General features: G+C 41.6%; 1 protein-coding gene across 1 annotated transcript in view; it reads right to left on the reverse strand.

Moving 5' to 3' along the window:
* The window catches only part of plpp4 (phospholipid phosphatase 4), a 50,443-nt gene extending 37,159 nt beyond the window's left edge, over positions 1–13,284 (reverse strand). The window contains exon 1 of the mRNA XM_085297422.1: positions 12,723–13,284. Within this exon, the coding sequence (XP_085153548.1) occupies positions 12,723–12,811 (89 nt within the window). The 5' untranslated portion in view covers positions 12,812–13,284. The remainder of the gene's footprint in view (positions 1–12,722) is intronic.
* Between the last annotated feature and the right edge of the window lie 8,524 nt (positions 13,285–21,808).

Below are 21,808 nucleotides of genomic sequence, written 5' to 3' on the forward strand. Positions count from 1 at the left end.
TGAAAACAGAAACTCAACTGGAAAAGTAGCTTTATGTATCTCAAGTGTGCAGAATATTATTGCATAATCCAGTTCATTAGATTGTAATGCTACAGTTTGTGCCACCATTAAACCTTATTATACAAATATTTGTTTTTCTTTTGTGTTCACCACAGTGTTGAAGAATAAAGAAAGAATGAAAAGATTAAAAGAAAAGACTTTGTTTATTTGTATTTCTGATCTAGTGAGCTGGAACGCAGTGTTATTCGTTCTCTATTCATTCATTATTACTTGGCTTTCTTTTTCTTTAACACTTAGCAAAAAGGTTCTCGGTTCAAATCCATGATCTGGCCTTTCTGTGTGGAGTTTGCATGTTCTCCCCATGTCTGCGTGGGATCACTCCAGGTACTTACCACAGTCAAAAGAACCTAAATTAGTGTGACAGACTGCTGACCTGTCCAGGGTGTACCCCACCTCCTGTGCTACGGTAGCTGGGCTTCAGCCTGCCCGTGATCCTAAATTGCATACGTGGAAGAAAATGGGTGAATGATAGAGTTTATCATTCTACTTTAAAGTTATGACAGATTTCAAAATATACATGTAAGTTTCTTCCCTTCAACTATGACACGCACACTGTCCACAAATTCACCTTACAGTGGCAAAAAGTGAGCAGTTACTCTGCAGTATTCTCTAAAGGAAATCACAGAATACTCATCAAGGAAAAAGTGGTCTGACAGCAAAAGCTTGGGGCTTGAGGGACACACACACACACACACACACACAGACGTGATGAAGGCTTCTCCAGAAGGAGAGGAGCATGCTTGTTATATATTTTAAGATTTGGGCCAGGAGACTGCCAAATGTGCTAGTGTGTGTGTTGGCGGGAGGCTCTTTCATCTTCTCAGCCCCTCATCTGTCTTTGTATATAGATAAGAGTATGATGCTGAAAATGACAGTAATACAGAGGAGGCTGAAAAAAAATCACCTAAGAAAGGGGCAATAAAACGATGAAGTGACAGGGGGAGGTATAAGAATAGAAACGTCGTGATGGGAGGAAGTGTAACTCAGTGCAGGGGACCTTCCTCTCCACTCTGACAGAAGCTGTCACTTCCGCACTTCCACACCTCAGAGCGCCACAGCACTGCCCCTCATCACAGCCTACATCTACCGAGCACCAGTCATGGTTCAAATACTTCTAAAATAATGGGGAAACTTTGAAGTTTTAGAGAACATGTTCAGATGAACAGAATGGAAGCACAAAATGAACAAATAATGTGATGCAGTTTATCTTCATAACATCATTACAGCTCCATCATTTGCATCCTCTGAGCTTCAACCTGATTGCTGAGCCGCTTTATTTTACAAAAGGAACAGTTTTAACATTAAGATTTGTTTACGGCTAGAACTGAGATTGACATTCATATTTTACAATGGTGAAATTGCAATACCAGAACACAATACCATGTTGCAGTAAGAGCTTTTCCCTAAGAATAAGAAAATATAAAAGCTCATAATTCTGAACAGTGGTTACATTCCAGTATTTGTTTTGTTTTTCCAGCTGAAAACGCCACATGTAAAGCACAATCCCTGCTGTTACTGTAGTTTTTACAAGATTCTTCTTTGACTTTTAAGACCCCCCCAGTACAATGATGGAAACTGGTTAAGTTTATTATTTTCACTTTGTAATACGAGCAGTGGGAAGGCTGGGAATTAGATTTGGGAGGAAAAGTGCAACTCTGTGTTATATGATAAATTATTAAGGCGCATGACAACAACATTGAACTCAGAGTGGATGTAAAAGTTGGAACTGTTTTCAGATGTCGTAAATTCACGACAAAAAATAACTCAAAAATCTGTAATCTGATTTATTGTTAACTAGAATAAGGGTTTTTCTGCTTCTCCTACAGTAATGTGCAAAAGTCTTGAGCCACCCCTCATTTCTTAATGTTTTCTTTCCAAGAAGCCATATTTGTTTGTAATTCTTTAAAGTGCACTGAAAGAGGAATAGTTCTCCAGGCTTTCTGAAGGTTTTCAAAAGGTTTTCTTTGGACTTTGGCGGGTATTTTGCTCCTTTTAATTCCGTGTACTTGACTATTTTCAGGCAATAGTTTTTTTCTCTTTCTTTATTTTGTTTTGATGGGTTTTTTTTGGTTTTTTGGCCACTTAACACTGACCTATGCATCCAAGTGAACATGAATGTGTTAGCTGCCTCGTCTAATAAAAGCCACTGTCACATCACATAATTTTTCCAGTTTATTTAGCTGAATCCATGAAACGTGTCAAAGATGAGAGTTTGACATTCATAAAATATTGTTTTTTTTATTCATTTTCAGTCCTTGTACCTGAAGTCCAGGCAATATTTTATTGTTTGTTAATCCTCTTTTAACACTGTTACGAGCATAAAAAAGGCACCTAACTCAAGGGATGAAGCACAAAACAGACAACTTAGCAAAGAACCAATTTTAGCCATTGGTTTAGGCTATAGGGAGAAAATGCTAAAGTATTTCTAATTACAGAAGAACTGGAATGTTAATCAGTTAAAACAGGTCTTATGGAGTGATGAATCCAGTAAAACACTGGAGGCTGTGTCATGGTCATGGTGCCAGTGGATCTTGATGGAATTATGAACACAAGAAGTAGCATCAGATTTTGATCCACCGTGCAGTACCATCTGAAAAGCATCAGATTCAGAACATCTTCATTTTGCGGCACTACAGTGATTCCAAACACACTGCCAATGCAGTAAAGGCAAACCTGGACAGAAAAACACCTGAAAAATACTTGTTATTAATCTCTGTCTCTCTTCCACAGCATGACTTTTATCCTGTCTTCCTTCTCTCTCCCCAACCGGTTGCCACAGATGGCTGCCCCTCCCTGAGCCTGGTTCAGGTTTCTTCCTGTTAAAAGGGAGTTTTTCCTTCCCACTGTCACCAAAGTGTTTGCTCATAGGGGGTCATATGATTGTTGGGTTTTTATTTGTATGTATTATTGTAGGGTCTACCTTACAATATAAAGCGAGCTGAGGCAACTGTTGTTGTGATTTGGCGCATAATAAATAAAATTGAATTGAACTGAATTGAAAAACCATCATGAACACTATCAGTCATGGATTTGGTCTCCCCAGAGCCCGGACCTCAACTTTACTGAAGTAGTGTTGAATCAGCTTGACAGAGAAACAAGGCCACCTAAGAGAGTTCATATGTGGTCAAACTAAATATTCATCTTCAAGCTCATAAGAACTGTACAAACCCAGTTTTTTCCTTTTATACTGTATCTCTGTGTATGTTTGCATGTGTTCTGATTAATTTTCCTACCAGAAAATAAAGACATGAAGGGCAGCTCAAGACTGTTGCATAGTACTGTTTGACTTTTTTTCTTACAGTAAATTTCCTCTAACAGGTAAGTTGACCCACAAGGCAATCTTCACAAAGCGACTTGCAGTACCCCTTTAAGGCAGACTGGTGTAAAGGACACACAGAGAGTAACTGAGCAATCTGCTACCCATGGAGGGATAAAGATACGGGTTTGGAAAAATGACAGCAGGGACAGCAAGACATAATGAGCTGATCAAACGATTGTGGAGAATGAAATGCCAGAGTAGCTTAGAGCGGTGACAGACTGAGCTGTCAGGGATTCCCTGGTCTTGGTGTGAGAGTCAGCTGCCTCTGCTCTCGCTGGATTCATGGATATTTTTGCTGCAGCATCTGCCTCGTTTGCTAATAGAGCTTTCCTTCTGCTAATCTTTTCTCAAATCTTCTCACACCACTCAGATTCCCAATTCACCATGGTCACTAATCACAATCACATCCAAAATGTGATTTCTTTTTAAAATTACCTCACATAGTCTGACGTTGTCTCTTTTGTATTTTCACTCATATAGTTTTTTGGTTTAATTCGAAACTGTTGAATAAACTGCCACTTTATTAAACCTACACATTTAGGGATTAAGTTACTGTGTCGAATATAGCTTATACAATCAAGCACAACATTGGGTGCTCTCCCTGGGCTCTTCAGACAAAGATGTACAAAGGGAACACTACTGAGGTCACACTGTTTCAGTCACCGCTTGCTGACTCGGTCTGTTTGTGTTATCGAGTCTGGAAGTATTTCAGTGCCTTGTTACAGTCAGTAGTCAAACATGCAATCTCAATTCTTTCTTCATCTCAAAGATAATGAGGGTCACAGGTTGGATGACCCGTGACTCAGTGCTTCAAATGTGGTAGCAGGAAAAATTAAGGCGAGGAGAATATATTATAATTATGAAGACGGGTATTATGAAATTTACACAAATGGCAGATGACTGAAGACGGCGATGTGTCAGTGTTGAGAAGTCATGTTTGTCCACAGCCGAACATAATAAATATGTATACAGGCAAATAGTACAACAGCAGCATCCCTCTGGAGTCCTCTTTCTCACCAGTCAACGTTTGCTACCCCAATTCTTGCTTGTCTGTATTTCTAGTTCAGTCATCCAAATTCTGAACACTGTATCTGAGTCTAAATGCTCCACACTGGACTTAGTGGACTGCAGAATTTACTCCCTCTCTTTGCCATTACCCACTGTGTACTGTGCAGGAGTGATCTTGTTTTCTTAGAAATTTTGCCCGTGGGGAAAAAGCGTTTGGACTAAACCATATAGACAGATGAATAAAACGAAGAGCTGAAGGCTGCAAAGCTGCAGACTTACTGTGTCTATTTTGGGGGTCGGCTCTTTCTGATTACAAGGATTAAAATTCAGCACTTTATATTATGGCTTTGGCACTCACACCTGTGGCCCTCTGGGTAAAAATCTCTTTACTGACATCTTATATTAAAATAATTACACTATTTCTACCGTTTCTGTGAGTGGAGTTCGGGAGAAAGGCCAAGAATATTTTAGTGTCCACACCACTTTAAAGTTATAATCTTTTATTACATTAATGCTTTCATGATCTCAGACCCCCATTTTGATTATAGCTTTTTTTTCCAGCTCCTTTTCATTTACATTCTATAATCACTCTTGATGTAATGTAATGTTTGTTGGATGCAACGAAAAGACCCGTGCAGAATTTAGATTTTCCAAGCACAGAGGGTATTCTTGCACAAGAAAACTATGCATGCATGTAATTAAAAACAAAGAAAAATTCTCCACACCACTGATAACAGCCTCGCCGTCTATTGTTATTTCTCTTCAAACGAGGACCAGGAGACTGCCAAGTAAGAGTATTAAGCTACTGCTAATGTAAAGAGAATATGCTGCCTCACATTAAAAGCGTTGGACTGGCAAAACATGAGGGATTAATTATGAAAGATTTAAAAACTGCAATGTGTTTTGCACTGAAGTAAGTGCTGACTATGACTGCTTATCAACAATCTTTTTTTTCTTTTTTTTTAGCGGTCCATTAAATTTTTAATGGAACGAGACGGCGCAGGCACAGTTAGAGGAGTGGTTAGATGAAGAGCTGTAGGTGACTGGCTGAATCCTCCTCTACAGGGTCATCATCGGCGATGTGATTCGCTGTGCACAACGGCTCTTTGTACTATGTGCTGCGTGAGATCAGATCCAGATCAGATCAGACATCTTTATAAAACCAAAGTGAGCTAATTGCACTAAAAACAGAGTCACCTGTATTTCCACTTGTGTTTGATGTTTAAGGAATTATTGTTGTATCATTAAACTGCAGTCATGGTAATCAACCAGGACTAATTATATCAGGATTACAGCTTAGTTTAAACTCTGCATCGCTCTTTTTTTTCTGTCTCTCTTTTTAACCATTAATCCGATAACACGTTCACTTCTACACGTGAAAGATCCCTAGTTTATAACCGGCAGGAGAAATAAACCCAGCCTCAGGGGATCACAGGCCCAGATAAACGGGAGGATAGCGTCAGGAAGGGCATCTGGTGTAAAATGGTGAAAAATCTCTGCCAAATCAAACATGCAGATCCACCCTCGGGAAAATATTGAGCAGCTGAAAGTACCTTTAATCCAACAGATGTGTTGACTAAACAATCTGTTTATTCTCAAAAAGTCCAAGTTTCTTTCAAGACTCTGCTCCTCCCCATCATCTCTGAGACTGGCTAACGCTCTGGGCTGTATCTCGCTACTGCCTAAACTTTCCTCTGAGATGGGGAATGATGTGCAGTCACTGTTTTGAGGGATGAATTGTGTTATTTCAATACACTTGCATCTAACCTCATTTGACAGCAACTACAGTGCTGTGAAAATGCATTTTACCCCCTTCCTGAGTTCTTAGTTTTATGCATATTTGTCACACTTTCATGTTTCAGAGCATCAAACTCATGTTAATATTAGACAAAGATAACCCGAGTAAATACAAAATGCAGTTTTTAAATTATGATTTTATTTATTAAGGGAAACAAGTAATCCAAACCTCTCTGGCCCTGTGTGAAAAAGAAACTGCCTCCTAAATCTATCAGCTGGTTGTGATAACAGGCTATGACTAATTTTCACGTCACTTTGGCCCACTTTCTTTGCAGAGGTGTTTTAGTTCTGTTATATTGGAGGTTTTTTGAACACAAGGGGCCTGTTTAAGGATCTCAGATTTAAATCTGTTTAATAAACCAAGTGTGCTTGAGCTTCAGGGGATGAATTGATGGTCAGATATTCTTCTTCAGGATTTTCTGATAGAGAGCAAATTTTTAGAACTATGGTAAGTCTTCCAGGTCCTGAAGCAGCAAAATTGCCCAGATCATCAGACCATCAAATGCTATATTACAAAAACCTTCCAGAAAGTTCAACTTTTGTCTCGTCAGTACAGAGAGCATTTTCCCAAAAGTCTTGGTGATCATCAAGGACTTTTATTGGCAAATGTAAAACAAGACCTCTGACCTTGACTGAGGCAAGTTAGGCCTGCAGGGGCCTGGGGGTGGGCACAATCACGGAGTCCATATTACCATCAGGGTGTACACCTCACCCCTGGCGTCGTTGCCCACCTCTCAATTTTAAATACACGTAGACATTGAGGGCTATCAGGAGGGACTATGCGCTTACCTGCTGCTCCTTGGCAGGTAGCTCCATGCCCTCCTGGGTTTTAATTGCACCTTAGAACACACATGCATCAACACTACAATGAGCGGGTGGAGGGAGGTTTGGAGTCTTCTCCCACCCCCATTCTCTGCGGCCTGCTGGAGCGGGGGGGCTAGGAGGAGTTGGGCGTCCGACTGCGGTCTGGAGTGTGGGGCCTCCCTGCTGCTACGGAGTCGGGGCGGTCTGCCTCTCCCCACCGCAGGGAAAAGGGTAACACCACCTGGGTCTGGGTGCAGTTCCCCCCTCCAGGGGCAAGGGTACCTAGACCCGGTTTGTAGAGTACGCTTGGGGAGTGTGATCGTGTGTACAGCGTCTCTTTATGTCTGTCTCCACGTTGGTTGAGTGTGGAGTGAGTGCATATGAGAGCATGAGGGGGGGAATGGATGTTTGTGTCTGTGTGTGCCTGTATGTCTGTGTCTATATGTCAGGTTGGGTATCAGACACCACCTCTCTGGGGACACCTCAGGCCCTCCAAGGTTTGGAGGCCTATCTCCACCCCTCCACCACTTCCCCTGCCGGTGGCGGACTCCCTCAGGTGTCGGTGCGTTGGTGGTTCTTTGTGTCTGGGGGTGGGCGTCCAGGTACACACCGGCTCACTCCTTGGCGGCCGCTTATCGGGGCCTGGAACCTGGGGCTCGCTCGGGCGACTTCGGAGGTGGGGTGCCCCCGGCCTCTCGGCCTGGGGCTCGGTCACTCAGGCACAGCTGGCTGCCGGCGGAGCTCACGGGCGCGTCACTGCAACTCCCCCTGGCTTCTGCTCCGCGGCTGCTGAGTGAGCCCTCATCTGGGACTCTCCTCAGCTCTTGCTGGGACAGTGGCGCGGCTGCCCCTCTGTTGGTCTTCCATGGTCTCTTGTGTTCTGGGGGCCTCTGGATGTCTGGAGTTTTGATCTCCTCCATACCTGCTTCATACCCTGGAGGACGGGGCTATGCCCCCCCCACACTCCCTAGCAGATCGTTACATGGAGAAACCTTTGGAATACAAGCACGCTGATCCACACAGGTATGCACACGGGTGTTCACTGCTCGTAGACTTAAATTACACCTTTCTTGGCTACTACTTCGAAGCACATCTGTCCTGCGTACTGCACAACAACATTGAATATTTAGTATTTACTGCTGTTTACACTTAGCTAGATTAATGCGATGGTGTTGTGTTTAGTATGTTGCTTTGTTTTTTTTTGTTTTTTTGCTTGTTTTCTATTCTTCTCTCAACAGGTGATCCAGGAGATTCTTATTTTTTTTTCTCCCCCCCTTTCTCACTGTCCCTCTCCCCTTCTGTTTTTCCTTTCCTTCCTCTTTCTTTCTCCCTTTCCTATCCCTCACTCATGTCTGTCCCATCTGTAACATCTGAAAATAAAATATAATAAATAATAAAAACAAAGATCGACCAAATGGACCAATACGGCAATGCCACGAAGATCCATTTGGCAAAGTAAATCCATTGGGTATCCTTGTTGGTCTTCAGACAACAATTCTGATGGCTAAAGAACCAAATGGGACAGGCAAAAAAAAAAAAAAAAAAAAAAGGATCTCAGATTTAAATCTGTTTAATAAACCAAGTGTGCTTGAGCTTCAGGGGATGAATTGATGGTCAGATATTCTTCTTCAGGATTTTCTGATAGAGAGCAAATTTTTAGAACTATGGTAAGTCTTCCAGGTCCTGAAGCAGCAAAATTGCCCAGATCATCAGACCATCAAATGCTATATTACAAAAACCTTCCAGAAAGTTCAACTTTTGTCTCGTCAGTACAGAGAGCATTTTCCCAAAAGTCTTGGTGATCATCAAGGACTTTTATTGGCAAATGTAAAACAAGACCTCTGACCTTGACTGAGGCAAGTTAGGCCTGCAGTTCTTTAAATGCTGTTCTGGGTTCTTTTGTGACCTCCTGGATGAGTTGTTGAGTAATTTTGGTAGGCTTGCCACTCCTGGGAAGATTCACTGCTGCTCCAAGTTTTCTGCATGTGTGGATAATGGCTCACACCATGGTTAGAGTCCCAGAGCCTTAAATACTGGCTTTGTGACCCTTTCCAGAGTGACTGTTGTCAAAGTTTTTGTTTCTCATCTCCTCCAGAGTTTCTTAGATCATGGTTGCGTTTTGGTATCTTTTAGCCTACATCAGACAGATTCTGTTTAAGGACTTCTTGATTCAACGTGCCTGGCAGTAATCAGGCCTGTGAGTGACTCAGCTTTCCAAAAATTGTGGTTACGCAGTTATTTCATGATTTAACACGAGGTGGCGGTTACTTTTTCCACATATGAATAGGGGGGTGTAGACAGTTTCTTTCATTTAAGAAATATTTAAAAAGTGCATTTTGTATTTCCCCGGATTATATTTGTCGAATATTAAAAACCTTTTGCTCTCAAACATGTACGTGTGACAGATGTGCAAAAAATACTAATGAAAAATACTAAAAAAATAAATCAGGAAGGGGGCAAATAGTTTTTCATGAAACTGCATATCAAAAAATGATCTAATGGCTGATGCCAGCTTCAGATCACACATTAGTATGCCTCATTACCAATGCATGCAATTAAGAATAATCCTTTTTTATCACCATAATTTTCTTCAATAAATAAGTAATTTCTGCCTGGTTCCAAATTGTTGCTTCTGGCACAAACAGATCTACTCTGTTTTGCTGTGTATGACAGCCTGTAAAATAGCAGCCATCTTCTCTGGGCAATCAAGAGGCTTTTAGATTGCTTTGATACGGGTTCTCACGGTTGTTATGGTGCCTATCTATTTTCTGAGCCTCAGGTCTTAATCTTGAAAATCTCTCAACAATCTAGATCTCCCTAACTGTGTGTCCTCCATCTTATCTTCCTCTTCTGTCTCTTTCTTTTTGTCTCTGTTTTTCTTGCTTTTGTCGCCTGTTCTGCTTGCAAGCAGTGTTCGGGTATTTATGGGACGTGCTTATTCAATTGTCCGACTATGAGCTTCGGGACAAACACACTGACAAAATTCAAGCTTGTATTGCTTGATTGAGGACACGAGCTCTGTCACACAACCACTCAAGGAAGAAATGAGTCCTTGGTATTTGTCTAAGCTCTTGCTTGTTGCGCTCTGGATTACAAGGAAAGGGAAATAAGACCAATCTCATTATCCTCTCCTTCTTTGCTGAGCATTTAACTAGAGATTTTTTTTTTTTTTTAAAAGGACTTTATCTTTGTGTTTATTTGTGTTTCTCTTGTTTTATACTTTGCCTAATGTCAGAGATCATATCCCTTTAGAATAAGACATGCGTGACTCCTGGGGTGCTAACCTATGATGACTGCATGGCATTAGTGGTTTCATAGCACAGGGCCAACCCAAAGTCACACTTTCAGCCTCTCACTAAGGTCACTGCATCTCCCGAGGCTTGGAACAGACAGCAGCTTGGCAAGCAAGGGCAAATAGAAAGTAACGTTCCCTTAAAGGCAGGCTGTCTTTGGAAAAATTTGGATGTGAATAATGCAGAGATTTCAAGCCTCTTAGGATTAAAGTCCACTGTTTGTGTGGGTGGGCAGTCAAGCAGAGAGGATAACTTCCTTGCCACAGTCAGCATTATTTAATCAGAATCAAAGACAAACCGAATTACCAAACTTGCATATGGGAAAGACACCTCTGATGCATTCATATCTGCTCGTTAGACCTACTTCAGGATGAATTCATTCATTTCCCCTCGGTACATGTTCACAATTCTGAAAGAATATGAACAGCAAAATGAGCAAAAATCTTTTCTTCATTTTCCTTCCAGTTTGTCAAATTCAAGAGTGAGCTGCAGAGGAAGAAAACACCAAGTTGTGAAACTAAATTTAAGACGACTGGTAACTCTCCCTGGCAAACATGCACAGATGAGACTGTCGTTTTCTTCCCAAGATAAAAATACAGTGCATTACACCTACACCAAGCCTACACCGCACAGCAGGCACGGATAGCGGCAGCCAAAACCTGTCCTCTATACCTTCAGCGGAGAAAACAACAGAAACTAGTTGACCCCAATTATCCTGCCTTCACCACAGTCTTTGAGGTTAGATACGAACAGGATCCGCTGCCCTTCGAGGCCAGAGGGCGACTCTATCTGGTCTGCTGAAATAAAACTTGTTCGATACAACAATAACTTTGAGCCCCAAAGAAACGCAGAAGATCAAATTCTCCCTTCTCTGAATACACGATTGAAACTTGCTCTTAAAATTTGGCACTCTGTATCCATCAAATCAAAATGAACAGCAAACAAAGGAATCTGGCTTCTATGGCTTCTTGGTTCACCAGCTTTGTCACTAGTTAATCCTATTTAATCCAAGGTATCGGTATCAAATGTAGCCCAGCAGGAAAGTAACAACCTTCCCAAAGCTGAACAACATGCAGTGCATGTCTGTGTGTGTGCACTGTCTCATAGAAGAACGTGATGCTCGGTAACCATCCTGCTCTTAATATCCTATTAGGGGTAGATCAAGTGTACTGATGGGGGAGACTGAGTGTTATCAGAAGCAGATTAAAGCTCTGTGCAGTGTAGAGGGAATATGGGGAGTAAAACTCACTTCATTAAGGTGATCAAGTGCTTTGTGGCTGGGGCTTCTGTGCTACAATACAACACTTGCCTCGTGATGATGATGATGATGATGATGATGAAGATTGTATTGTGTGAAACTGCATTTTTCTTTCAATGTGGCACAGATTCACAGAAGCAAATCCTAGAGCCTAGTATCACATTCAAATATACAAAGGGCATATCCAAGATACTTTATGCTTTTTTTTCATCTCTCTATCTGAGTTTATCCATGTCAAACACAATCAGGACACACCATCAGGCTCTTGTTGGCCGGATAATCCGTCTGCTGTGAGAGCACACACAGAGTTGGACCACTTAGCCAAGAGATAGATATTAATGACACACACGGAATGCACGCACTGTGTCTACACACTCCAAAATGAGAGGAGCGTCTTCTTCTTTTTTTTCCTTCTTCTTTTATTTTCCCATAAATGGAAAAGATGCAGCAAGGGGATGCATTGTAGATATCGGGACTTGTAGCTCAACTGAGATGATATCGAGCATAAAAATAAGCAAAATGGTAAATGATAAAATCATGATGCACCTGGAGCTTAATAGCTCCAAGATAGACAAACAATTATAACCTATTTATGTTAGTTTTTGCTTGCGAGGAAGAAGCTTCACAGAAAAAAAAGGGGGGCAAAGTATCATTTCATCATTGTGTGCTTAGTTAGATTACTGTGTCGTGTCTGGTGAAACGGTCAGATGAGCTGTCGCTGCAGCTCTCTAACCGGCTGTGATCCAAAGAAACTAAATACTAGTTCTTTCATAAGAGTCAGTACAGAGCGCGCTCATAACAGAAAGTCTATTCTGGTGGAGATTTAAGTTGGTTTTTTTTTGTTTTTTTTTTGGCAACCTGTTAACCACAGCGTCGGTCTGCTGCTGGTTTGACAGCGGTCTGTCCACGCTGCTGAACCGCAGCTACCGCCACACACACACACACACACACACAAGCACGGGGACCTGTTCGTTCAGCACCACACCGCGGCACATAAACCTGAACACAACACTTCTGTGTCGAAATAATGGAAAGGCATATGTATAACATCAGTGACGAAAATGAATGTCATCGCCAAGACGCGCGTAGTTGCCAGGCAGTTTTTCATTATTATTATTTTTGTTATTAATTTGAATGTTTTCGGTGTTTCTCAGATAACTCAGCTGCTGGAGCCTTTACTTACACGAAAACTCCGAAAAGCAGAACTCTGATGCCAATCTCCAGAGCCAATTCTCGCATGTTTTTCCTGCGGTCTGGAGGCGACACGTTCATGATTCGGAGACAATCCGTCAACTCAAGCAGAAAAAAGGCGGTCCCGGTCAGTTCTGGAGGCTTTTTCACTTTTGTAATCCACCTTAACAAAAGCCCAGCGCTCCCTAATCGCGCATGCCGTGCACTTCCATTGCAACTCGGTCACCTGAAGCAGTCTTCCTCTCTTTTTCGCTCCTTCGCCTGTCTCCGCTCGTCCCCGTCTGTTTCTGTCCCCCTCGGGCGATTTTCTTTAAAGCAACTCTGTTGCTGACAGCTGCTCTTCTATCGAGTGAAACTCTTCCTCTTCCACTCCATCAGTTTCTTAATTTAAGATTGGAGTTCGGGGCCAGAAGATATCAGCCGATTTGGGAGAAGGTACAGGTGTGGGTCAGCACAGAGAGGGAAGTGATGGGAGGCTGCAAAGTAAAAGGGAGATACTCAGAGCGTCAGCGAGCTTGTGTGGTGTGGGTCTCTTCTCTCTCTCTCTCTCTTCCTCTCCCTCTCTCTCATCCTCTGCGTTTGACTTTGGAGATTCAGATGACTAGAAGTTTCTGGAACACCACACAGACACTCATGGGAGGAAAAGAAAGGCTCGAGTGCTCATGTCCAACACTCCTCCATGTTTCTTCTTGTCTGCTCTGCACTAAAGAGACCTTGAACCAACATCTCTTCACAGACTACAATGACCCACTGGCTGTAAAAGCGACACAAAGCAGGGCGACCCTCCGCTGGCACAATCTGGGCAGGTGTTCATGACCAGACCCTTTACAACTCTAGTAGAACTAATCCATCAACACCGGTATCAGGCTTACCTGATATTACTGACACATGATATTGCAATCCTGGAACAAAAGAAGACCACTTTGGGAGGGGCGGAGGGACTTTCTCTCTGTTGGGCCTTCCACATACTGTCCAATCATACCCTATGACAAATCTAGCACCTCAGGGTCTAAGCAGTCAGGCAGTGATGAAGAAGCACAGACAGCAGCAATACCTGTGAGCCAGGAAACCTTGCCAGCCTTTTATAGACACACATGAATATTTTATGCCCTCTAAAGCTGGCCTTCCTGCATTACCTGCCAGTCTGAAACGTGCCGCTGTGTGCATTTGAATGCGTGTTATAGGCCGTGAGGGAGAGACCACTGAAGAGAAAGCCCCAGACCACAGATTTCTTTCTGGGTCACAAGCTCTGCAACCTGGGACGAAATAGAAAGTCTGCATCTTGCTTGGTTAACAAGGCATCCCTTTAGCTATGTGTAGCTAAGATAAATAAATGTAGGCTATGGGTGCATGCTCTTATACACGCAGATGCACAGCAGAGGTTTTGATGTATTCCCTTTTTTTCATACATTTGAATTCTAGGTGATGTGCCTGGAGTCTTTGCCAGTTCCCTAATAAGAACAAAACAAGAGGAGAAGCGAGATGGTGGTAGGTTGGTAGGTGAGCTCCAACTTCAAAGCTTTCTGCCAGCCATCAGAGTTTTCAGCTTTTAGAGAACCTGCCATGTTTATTACAAGCTATCAACATTGTTTTTATCTCGCAGCATCACAGGACTTGTGATTTAGCTGATTCACTCGGGCCAGACAGGCTTTACAGACTTTCCAAGCATCAACACAGGGTGACATAAAAATTATTGGATAGAGAAAAAAAGAAGTTTGTTCTGTCTGGTTGATGCCATGGTGGCTTTTTGTTGCCAAAAAGCAAACATTCGAGTTGTGTAAAAATACACCGCTTTCCTTTTTGTTTCAACTTTGCTTTTTCATTTTCTTTAAACACAATTCACACTTTCATTTATGTGTTTTTGTGACCCATCTCCAAGTTTTCCCCCTTCCACTTTTCTGGAATGTAGACTGTGAGTCACATTCCCTGAGGTTCTGGTTACCCTTCAAGGTTAGACATATAGCGCACTCCAAAACAGGTTGTACTTCAATAAATCAAAGTTGAAGGCATCATTACAAAGTGCTCCTAATCGCTTCCATGGGTATGGGTGCATATTCTCTGAGACAGAGTGACTCATCACGCCACACAGAGATTGGTTGAATCAATTCCCCGAGTTCTTCACTTTATTGAACCTCACTTCTCATTACATTTTTATTGTTTTAAAAAAAAAAAGTCTGGTTCATTTGCACACAGAGTCATTTTATTACGTGGGCAGCATTTACACATTCTGATCTAAATATGGACGTCTGAAGTCTGATGCTGTTTTTCCAGCATTGTGTACTACAGGGCTAAATAAGATGTGCATTTGAAAGCATGTCTTTTCAAGGAAAGTAAAGCTGAAGACTCTGTGAGGAAAAACATCCAGTTTTATGTTTTATTCTTGGAGTTCTATTATTAGTTCCCCGAAATCTGAATGAGTTGTTGAGCAGAACAGCCAACTGTGAAAGACAATTCAGCTACTCCCCAAAGTGAAGACGCATATTTCACGGCTTGGTTAGCATCCTCTATCAATTACAAAGTAGCATTCCACAATAGAAGAATGATTGTTTCAGATAATGAAAACTAGAAAATGGAATACTCTGAGCAAGAGAAGCAAAGGTTTTCGAGTTCAAGACTTCCATACATGTTCATTCTCTGCTTATAACAGCTATGAATTTCAGCAAATGAAGCATATGTGTAAGTTCAATGAGGAAGATCTATAATCACTCATCTGCCTGCTTTCCTCTTTGTTCCGCCACTAGTTTGTTCATTACATCACTACCACTTTCCCACGCTGTCAGTCTCATTACTGACATCATTACTCTAGTCCAATCATCTTCTTGCCTGGATTCTTTGAGCCAGTCAGACTCCACTCTGTGTGGTTTAAATCTGTGCTCTCTGTCATTCTCACTTTCAGACTGTCCTTCATGCAACCCACCTGTCCCCATCTCCACCTCACCATAGTCACAAGCTTCATCTTCACCACCATCAGTGGCTAGATTCCAGCCTGTCCAGTCCTAAATCCTTTCACCACTGGGATTTTGTTCTGCCGTGATGGGTCATCAGAAACTCATCAACAAATCAATATCTCAGCAAATCATGTTAAATTCTGCCAGTCTCTACTTATTGAACTTATAGATTTGTATGTACAGTATATCTGTTAATATAACTCTTTTTTGCAGTGGATTGAACTGAACACAAGGGATGTCCCACTTTGCCCTTTTTGTTTTGCTTCACAACCAGATCCCAAGCTGGTCCTGAAATGATCACTAAAGTACAATTTACAAAATAAGGGGGAAAAGAATATCTTTATTGTTGCATGTTAAATGCAATCCTGTTTACCTCACCAGGTTCCAGCAACTACTGAGGACGAAAACATTCAGTGAGGGCAAATTTCTTCTGAGACGAACTTCTCTGCAACATAGACTTAATCGTAGACATTTGTTTTTACAGTATTAAGGGGTCACAGATGTGAATCCCTCCATTAAATTAATCAAACTTAACCACTGAACTTGTCTGAATAAAGATGACAGAAAACTACACCAAGGAGAGGAAATGTTATTATCGTTTTCATACTAGGCTCCATTTTAATTACTTACCGTAAGTGGAATACCTTAGGTAAATATTACGTAGGATTCAAAAGACTATCCAGTGGAACTGCGTTTCTTCATGACCAGTAATAATAATAACAATAATAATAATTTAACCAATCAAAATCAAGCTAAAACTGAACTTTTCACATACAGTAAAACCTGAATGTGCAAACAGACAAAAAAGCAGAAGAATAAAATAAAATACTACAAATAAAAATATCTGTAAAGGTTAAGTCCAACCTTACATCACATGAAGATATTAACAGCTTATTTAGGCCAAAAGTACAGTTTCTGACTATTGCTTTATACTGTCACGGTAAAAAGAAAGTGCAGCCTCTGCAGGCTCTAAGGTTTTGCATATCAGGGTAAAAACCGAGTCCTTAATAGGTCTTAATATGAGGTGTTTGTGTTGACTTGCTGTGTTTGGTTTTCATTTGCTGTGCGCTTTGCCAAACATAACATACTTTGGTCTGTCAAAAGAACATTGTTCCAGAAGCCTTGTGGTTTGTTCAAGTTTGCAAGCCTGAGCTGTGCTGCCATGTTCTTTTTAGAGAGGAGAGGCTTTCTCCTGACAGCTCTTTCAAATAAGATTTACTTATTCAGTCTTTATCTCATTGTACTATAATGAACTTTAATAGTTAGCATCCACTTCAGTCTGAGATGGCACGGTGGTTAGCACTGTTGCCGCACAGCAAGAAGGTCCTGAGTTCAATTCCACCATCAGGCCGGGGTCTTTCTGTGTGGAGTTTGCATGTTCTCCCCGTGTTTGCGTGGGTTCTCTCCGGGTATTCCGGCTTCCTCCCACCGTCCAAAGACATGCAGCTTGTGGGGATAGGTTAATTGGATAATGCAAATTGCCACTAGGTGTGAATGTACGAGTGAATGTGAGTGTGAATGGTTGTCTGTCCCTGTGTGTTGGCCCTGCGACAGACTGGCGACCTGTCCAGGGTATACCCCGCCTCTCGCCCTATGACAGCTGGGATAGGATCCAGCGCCCCCCACGACCCTGAAAAGGATAAGCGGATGCGAATGGATGGATGGATGGAGGCTTTCTCCTGACAGCTCTTTCAAATAAGATGTACTTATTCAGTCTTCATCTCATTCTACTATAATGAACTACAGTAACTATGAGCATTGATCTGAGACGTCTACTCCTAGGAAGAGTGGCAGCTGTCTTGTCAGTAATATTTCTCAGTGTAGAATGATGGACTTCAACTTGTTTGGAAATGGCTTGACAATCCTTCCCAGACCAATGGGCAACAACAACTGTGATGACAGCTCCTTTTCACGTTGGTGTTAACTCACACCTAAATGCTCCAAATTAGCAGACTGTCATAACTTTCTTTAGAGGTCAGATCCAAGATATTAGACCTAAATGACCTAAATGACTGAATTCATTTCATTCAAAAACAACACGAATAATGTTTACTTGAAACTGATGAAAACTATAAGTGATACCAGACTCAAAGGATTGTCTTAAAAAAAAAAAGCTTTTCGGTAATAATGCATAATGTACTTGAGATAAAGCTGAATGTTTTATTAAAGAAAAGTATCGATTTTTGTTTTATAAAGTATTCAAATTAATTGTACCATTGCAAAAATGATAATTTAAAAAACTGTATTGTTTTTTCTTTACATGGCATGAATTAAAATACATTTTGCTTTTATTATTTGTTATCATTACAAGTAAATTATTCTTGGGGTTCCCAGGCACCAAGTTTGGTTTATGAATGTCAAATATTTTCAGAATCAGAATCAGAAACTTTATTGTCATTGTCATGAGAACAACGAAATTAAGAATGGTCCCCGATCATTGCATCATCCCTAGCAATATCAAAATATAAATAAAACAATAAAATTCAATAAATAAAATAGATAGAATACTTAAAATACTAATAAGATATAACAGTAAAACATTCACATACATTCCCACACACATGCTTCAGACCGTGCATAGATTAACACAAGAGTGGCGTGATGGACATTTTTTTGTAGTATTCAGATGTGTTATTGCAGTTGGATAACAGCTGTGTTTGAGTCTATTAGTCCTTGCTCTGATTGCCCTGTACCGTCTGCCTGAGGGCAACAGTTCGAACAGGGAGTGGCCAGGATGTGAGGTGTCTTTTATGATGTTTTGGGCCTTTTTAAAACAGTGGGCGTTGTGTAGAACTTCCAGTGTGGGGAGAGGGCAGCCAGTGATCTTTTGGGCGGTGTTAATGATCCCTTGGAGTGCTTTCCTCTGAGCCCCTGTGCAGCTAGTGTACCAGATGCATATGCAGTAAGTTAGAACACTCTCAATGGTGGCTCTGTAGAAGGACACCAGCAGTCTCTGTGTGATGTTATTCCTCCTGAGAATTCTCAGGAAGTACAGTCTCTGTTGGGCCTTTTTCAGCAGCTCGGAGGTGTTCACACTCCAGGAAAGGTTCTCCTCTATATTGACTCCCAGGAAGCGGAAGCTTGCCACCCTTTCTACACAGTCCCCATTTATGAATAGTGGTTGGATCTCTGCCTTTTTCCTTCTGAAGTCTATTATGAGTTCTTTGGTTTTTGAAGTGTTGAGGAGGAGGTTATTGGCCTTACACCATGACGTCAGCTGCTCCACCTCGTCTCTGTACGTAGACTCGTCTCCCTTGGAAATGAGCCCCACCACTGTGGTGTCATCTGCAAATTTCACAAAGATGTTGCTGTGGTGGCGAGGAGTGCAGTCGTGTGTGTAGAGAGAGTAGAGCAGTGGACTGAGCACACAGCCCTGGGGTGAGCCAGTGCTGAGACTCAGGGCTGAGGATGTGTGATGGCCAACTCTGACTCTCTGTCTACGGCCCGAGAGGAAGCTATTGATCCACATGCAGGTGCTGTATGGAAGCCCCAGGTCTTGTAGCTTGGCCACCAGTTTGTGTGGAAGGATGGTGTTAAAAGCTGAGCAGTAATCCACGAAGAGCATCCGCACATAGCTACCATGCTCTTCCAGGTGAGTTAATGCAGCATGGAGTGCTGTGGCTTTTGGGAGGATGAGGGTTAATTAAGTCGATTGGATTATCAGTACCTGGCTGCTATTTACTCTCTCCATTCCTATGAAAGCAGTAAGGATCCTTAGTCCTTAGTTTGTCACACACTGCTTCTGCATTTTATTTTTTGGTAAATAAATAATGACACCGCGTTGTATGTCGTATTTTGTATGTTGTTGTTCATCTAATTTTACAAAGAATGGACCAGACTCGGACAACTGACGTACAGTTTAAAAGGTTTATCAGGGTGAATAACAGACCGGGGGTTTATCAGGCGATGGCTGATAGTGGTGTTCAGGGTCTGTGAAGAGGGGGACCAGTAGTTTAACAAACGCCAGTTGGGAGCAGAGGGCGGCAATAGCTCACTGGATTTACGCTTAGGGTCCTTACCTGTCAAAGATGAATGCTGAGCTGTGAGAGGGGTACCTAGTGGGCAGGCTGAGGCTTGGAGATGAAGGGAGGAAGTCAGTAGAGGGTGAGCAGGCAACTGAGGTAAGTCCTTGTTTCCGAAGAGATTCAAAAACCCGAGTGATGTTGCTGTACAAGTATTGCTGTGGGCCTAAGACTCCAGGAGGGACTCCAGATAGGAAAGTTTCTCAAACAGTGAGGAGGGAACTCCAGGAAGATAACGAGAAAGCAGACGAGACCGAAAGGTTGCTGATCAGAAGTTGCAAAAGTCTTACAAGTTGACCAATGACTTGACCAATTTACCATCATAATAAAGACAATGATCTGGCAGGGAATCATTGCCACAGCCAGTCCTAAATACACAGCACTGATGAGTTGCAGGTGTGTGAGAGTAATCCCGGGAAAAGACAGAAAACAGAAAAAGAGAGAAAGGCAGAGACAGAGAGAGAGAGAGAGAAAGGAGGAATTTAGAGGAAGAAGCCCCGGCCTGCCCCAGATCCTACAGTAACAGTACTTTGTTTTTGCCATGACTGTATTTCTGGTAGTATGCTGTGCAGTTCTTTTTAGAGACACCGGATCAAACACACGTTATACCAGGACAAATTTATTTTTAACAAAAAACAGAGAACTCGAGGCCACATGACAGTTGTAAATGAGCATGAAAGCAAAGACCTGTTCAAATTAAATATACCCTTCATCTACTGCATCTGAAGCTTGGACAGCCCGTTGAAAGAGATTTAATTGAAGATGACAAACATCTTCAGTCGGCGAGACGGTGCTGGGATTCAAATGTCAGCTGTCAAAACTAAAATGAAACTTTCATGAATTGCGATGCAGCAGGTCACGGTTAGATTTCTCTCTGGGCTCATGAGCAAAGTTTATTGATTAGCAGGAGCAAAAACAAGGAAAAGCTACAGAAGGGCTTGACATGTGATCGATTCTAGGTCAAAGTTTCCTGAAGATTAGTTTCAGTGATCTGCAAGTCTGGAAACGCAGGTGTTTTATGAGCACTTTTGCCAGTAATCTGCTTTTCCCATTGCATTAATTCCAAATTTTCCAACCAGCTTAATATACAAGACTTAAGGTTAGCATTAACCCAAATATCACTTATAAAAGAATTTACAATAATCCGTGAGTGAAACAGGGCTGATTTGTTTCTGCTGTGTTACTTTAGTGAGACTTCATTGCTCAGAGCAAATGCAATTAAATATACGAAAATATCTTTAGCTGAAGGTTTTACTGTCTGCTGAGTTTCGTCTGGTGATAATGCATAAACAGGAGAATTTAGTGAAATGCCTGTCATGTCACTGTCCTCTATTTTAGCACTCTTACAGTGTTGCTGTGGGTCTTTGAGCATAATACAGCTTGACTAATCTGATCATCATCACACTTATCAGTGCTAATGCCATCAGTGAAATTAGTAATTAATGTCAGAAATTAGTTCTGCCTTTGAAAATGGCACACAGCGATGAAATATTAAACTGCGACAAGAATAGGAATGAGCTCTTTTTGTCTGGTCGAGGCCTACAGTGGTTTTATTGATCACTCTGTCACAGTGTCATCCATTTGTCTTATTGTAATGCAAGTTCTCAGACAGCTACAGCGGAGAGGGATTTACTTTCGGGTGGATAAATCATTGGTTTATGAGGGAAAAAGGAAAAAGTGATAGAGAGCTGAAATGCCAAACTTTTACACTGTCGTTTCATTTGTCTGCATGTTCTTGCAGCATGCATGAAAAAATGCCTATATGTCTTTTTTTTTGCAATGATATTTACAAGTTACATTTATACACAGCATGCATACTGGGATGCAGACATACAGAGTGTGACTGTGAAGTATTTTATTGTCTCTGCTCATAATTGGATCAGATTCCTTAGCTCCACAGATAAGCCAATAGTTTCTTGGAATAAGAATCTTGTCAGTGATTAATCTCTCAACCACTGAAAGCAGAAAATTGGTGGAATTTTAAAGTGGCTTTTCAATTCTTTCTTAAAATGAGTGCAAGATAAAATACTTCGATTAAACTCTGAGATGTACTTTCTTGTTGAGTAAAGCAAATCTATTGATTTATCTTGGGTTTGTACTGAGTACAC

The sequence above is a fragment of the Mchenga conophoros genome, linkage group LG13 (genome assembly GCF_057382185.1).
Source record: "Mchenga conophoros isolate Kocher_MC1m ecotype Shallow Benthic linkage group LG13, M_conophoros_male_GT1.1, whole genome shotgun sequence".
In the NCBI taxonomy this organism is placed as follows: domain Eukaryota; kingdom Metazoa; phylum Chordata; class Actinopteri; order Cichliformes; family Cichlidae; genus Mchenga; species Mchenga conophoros.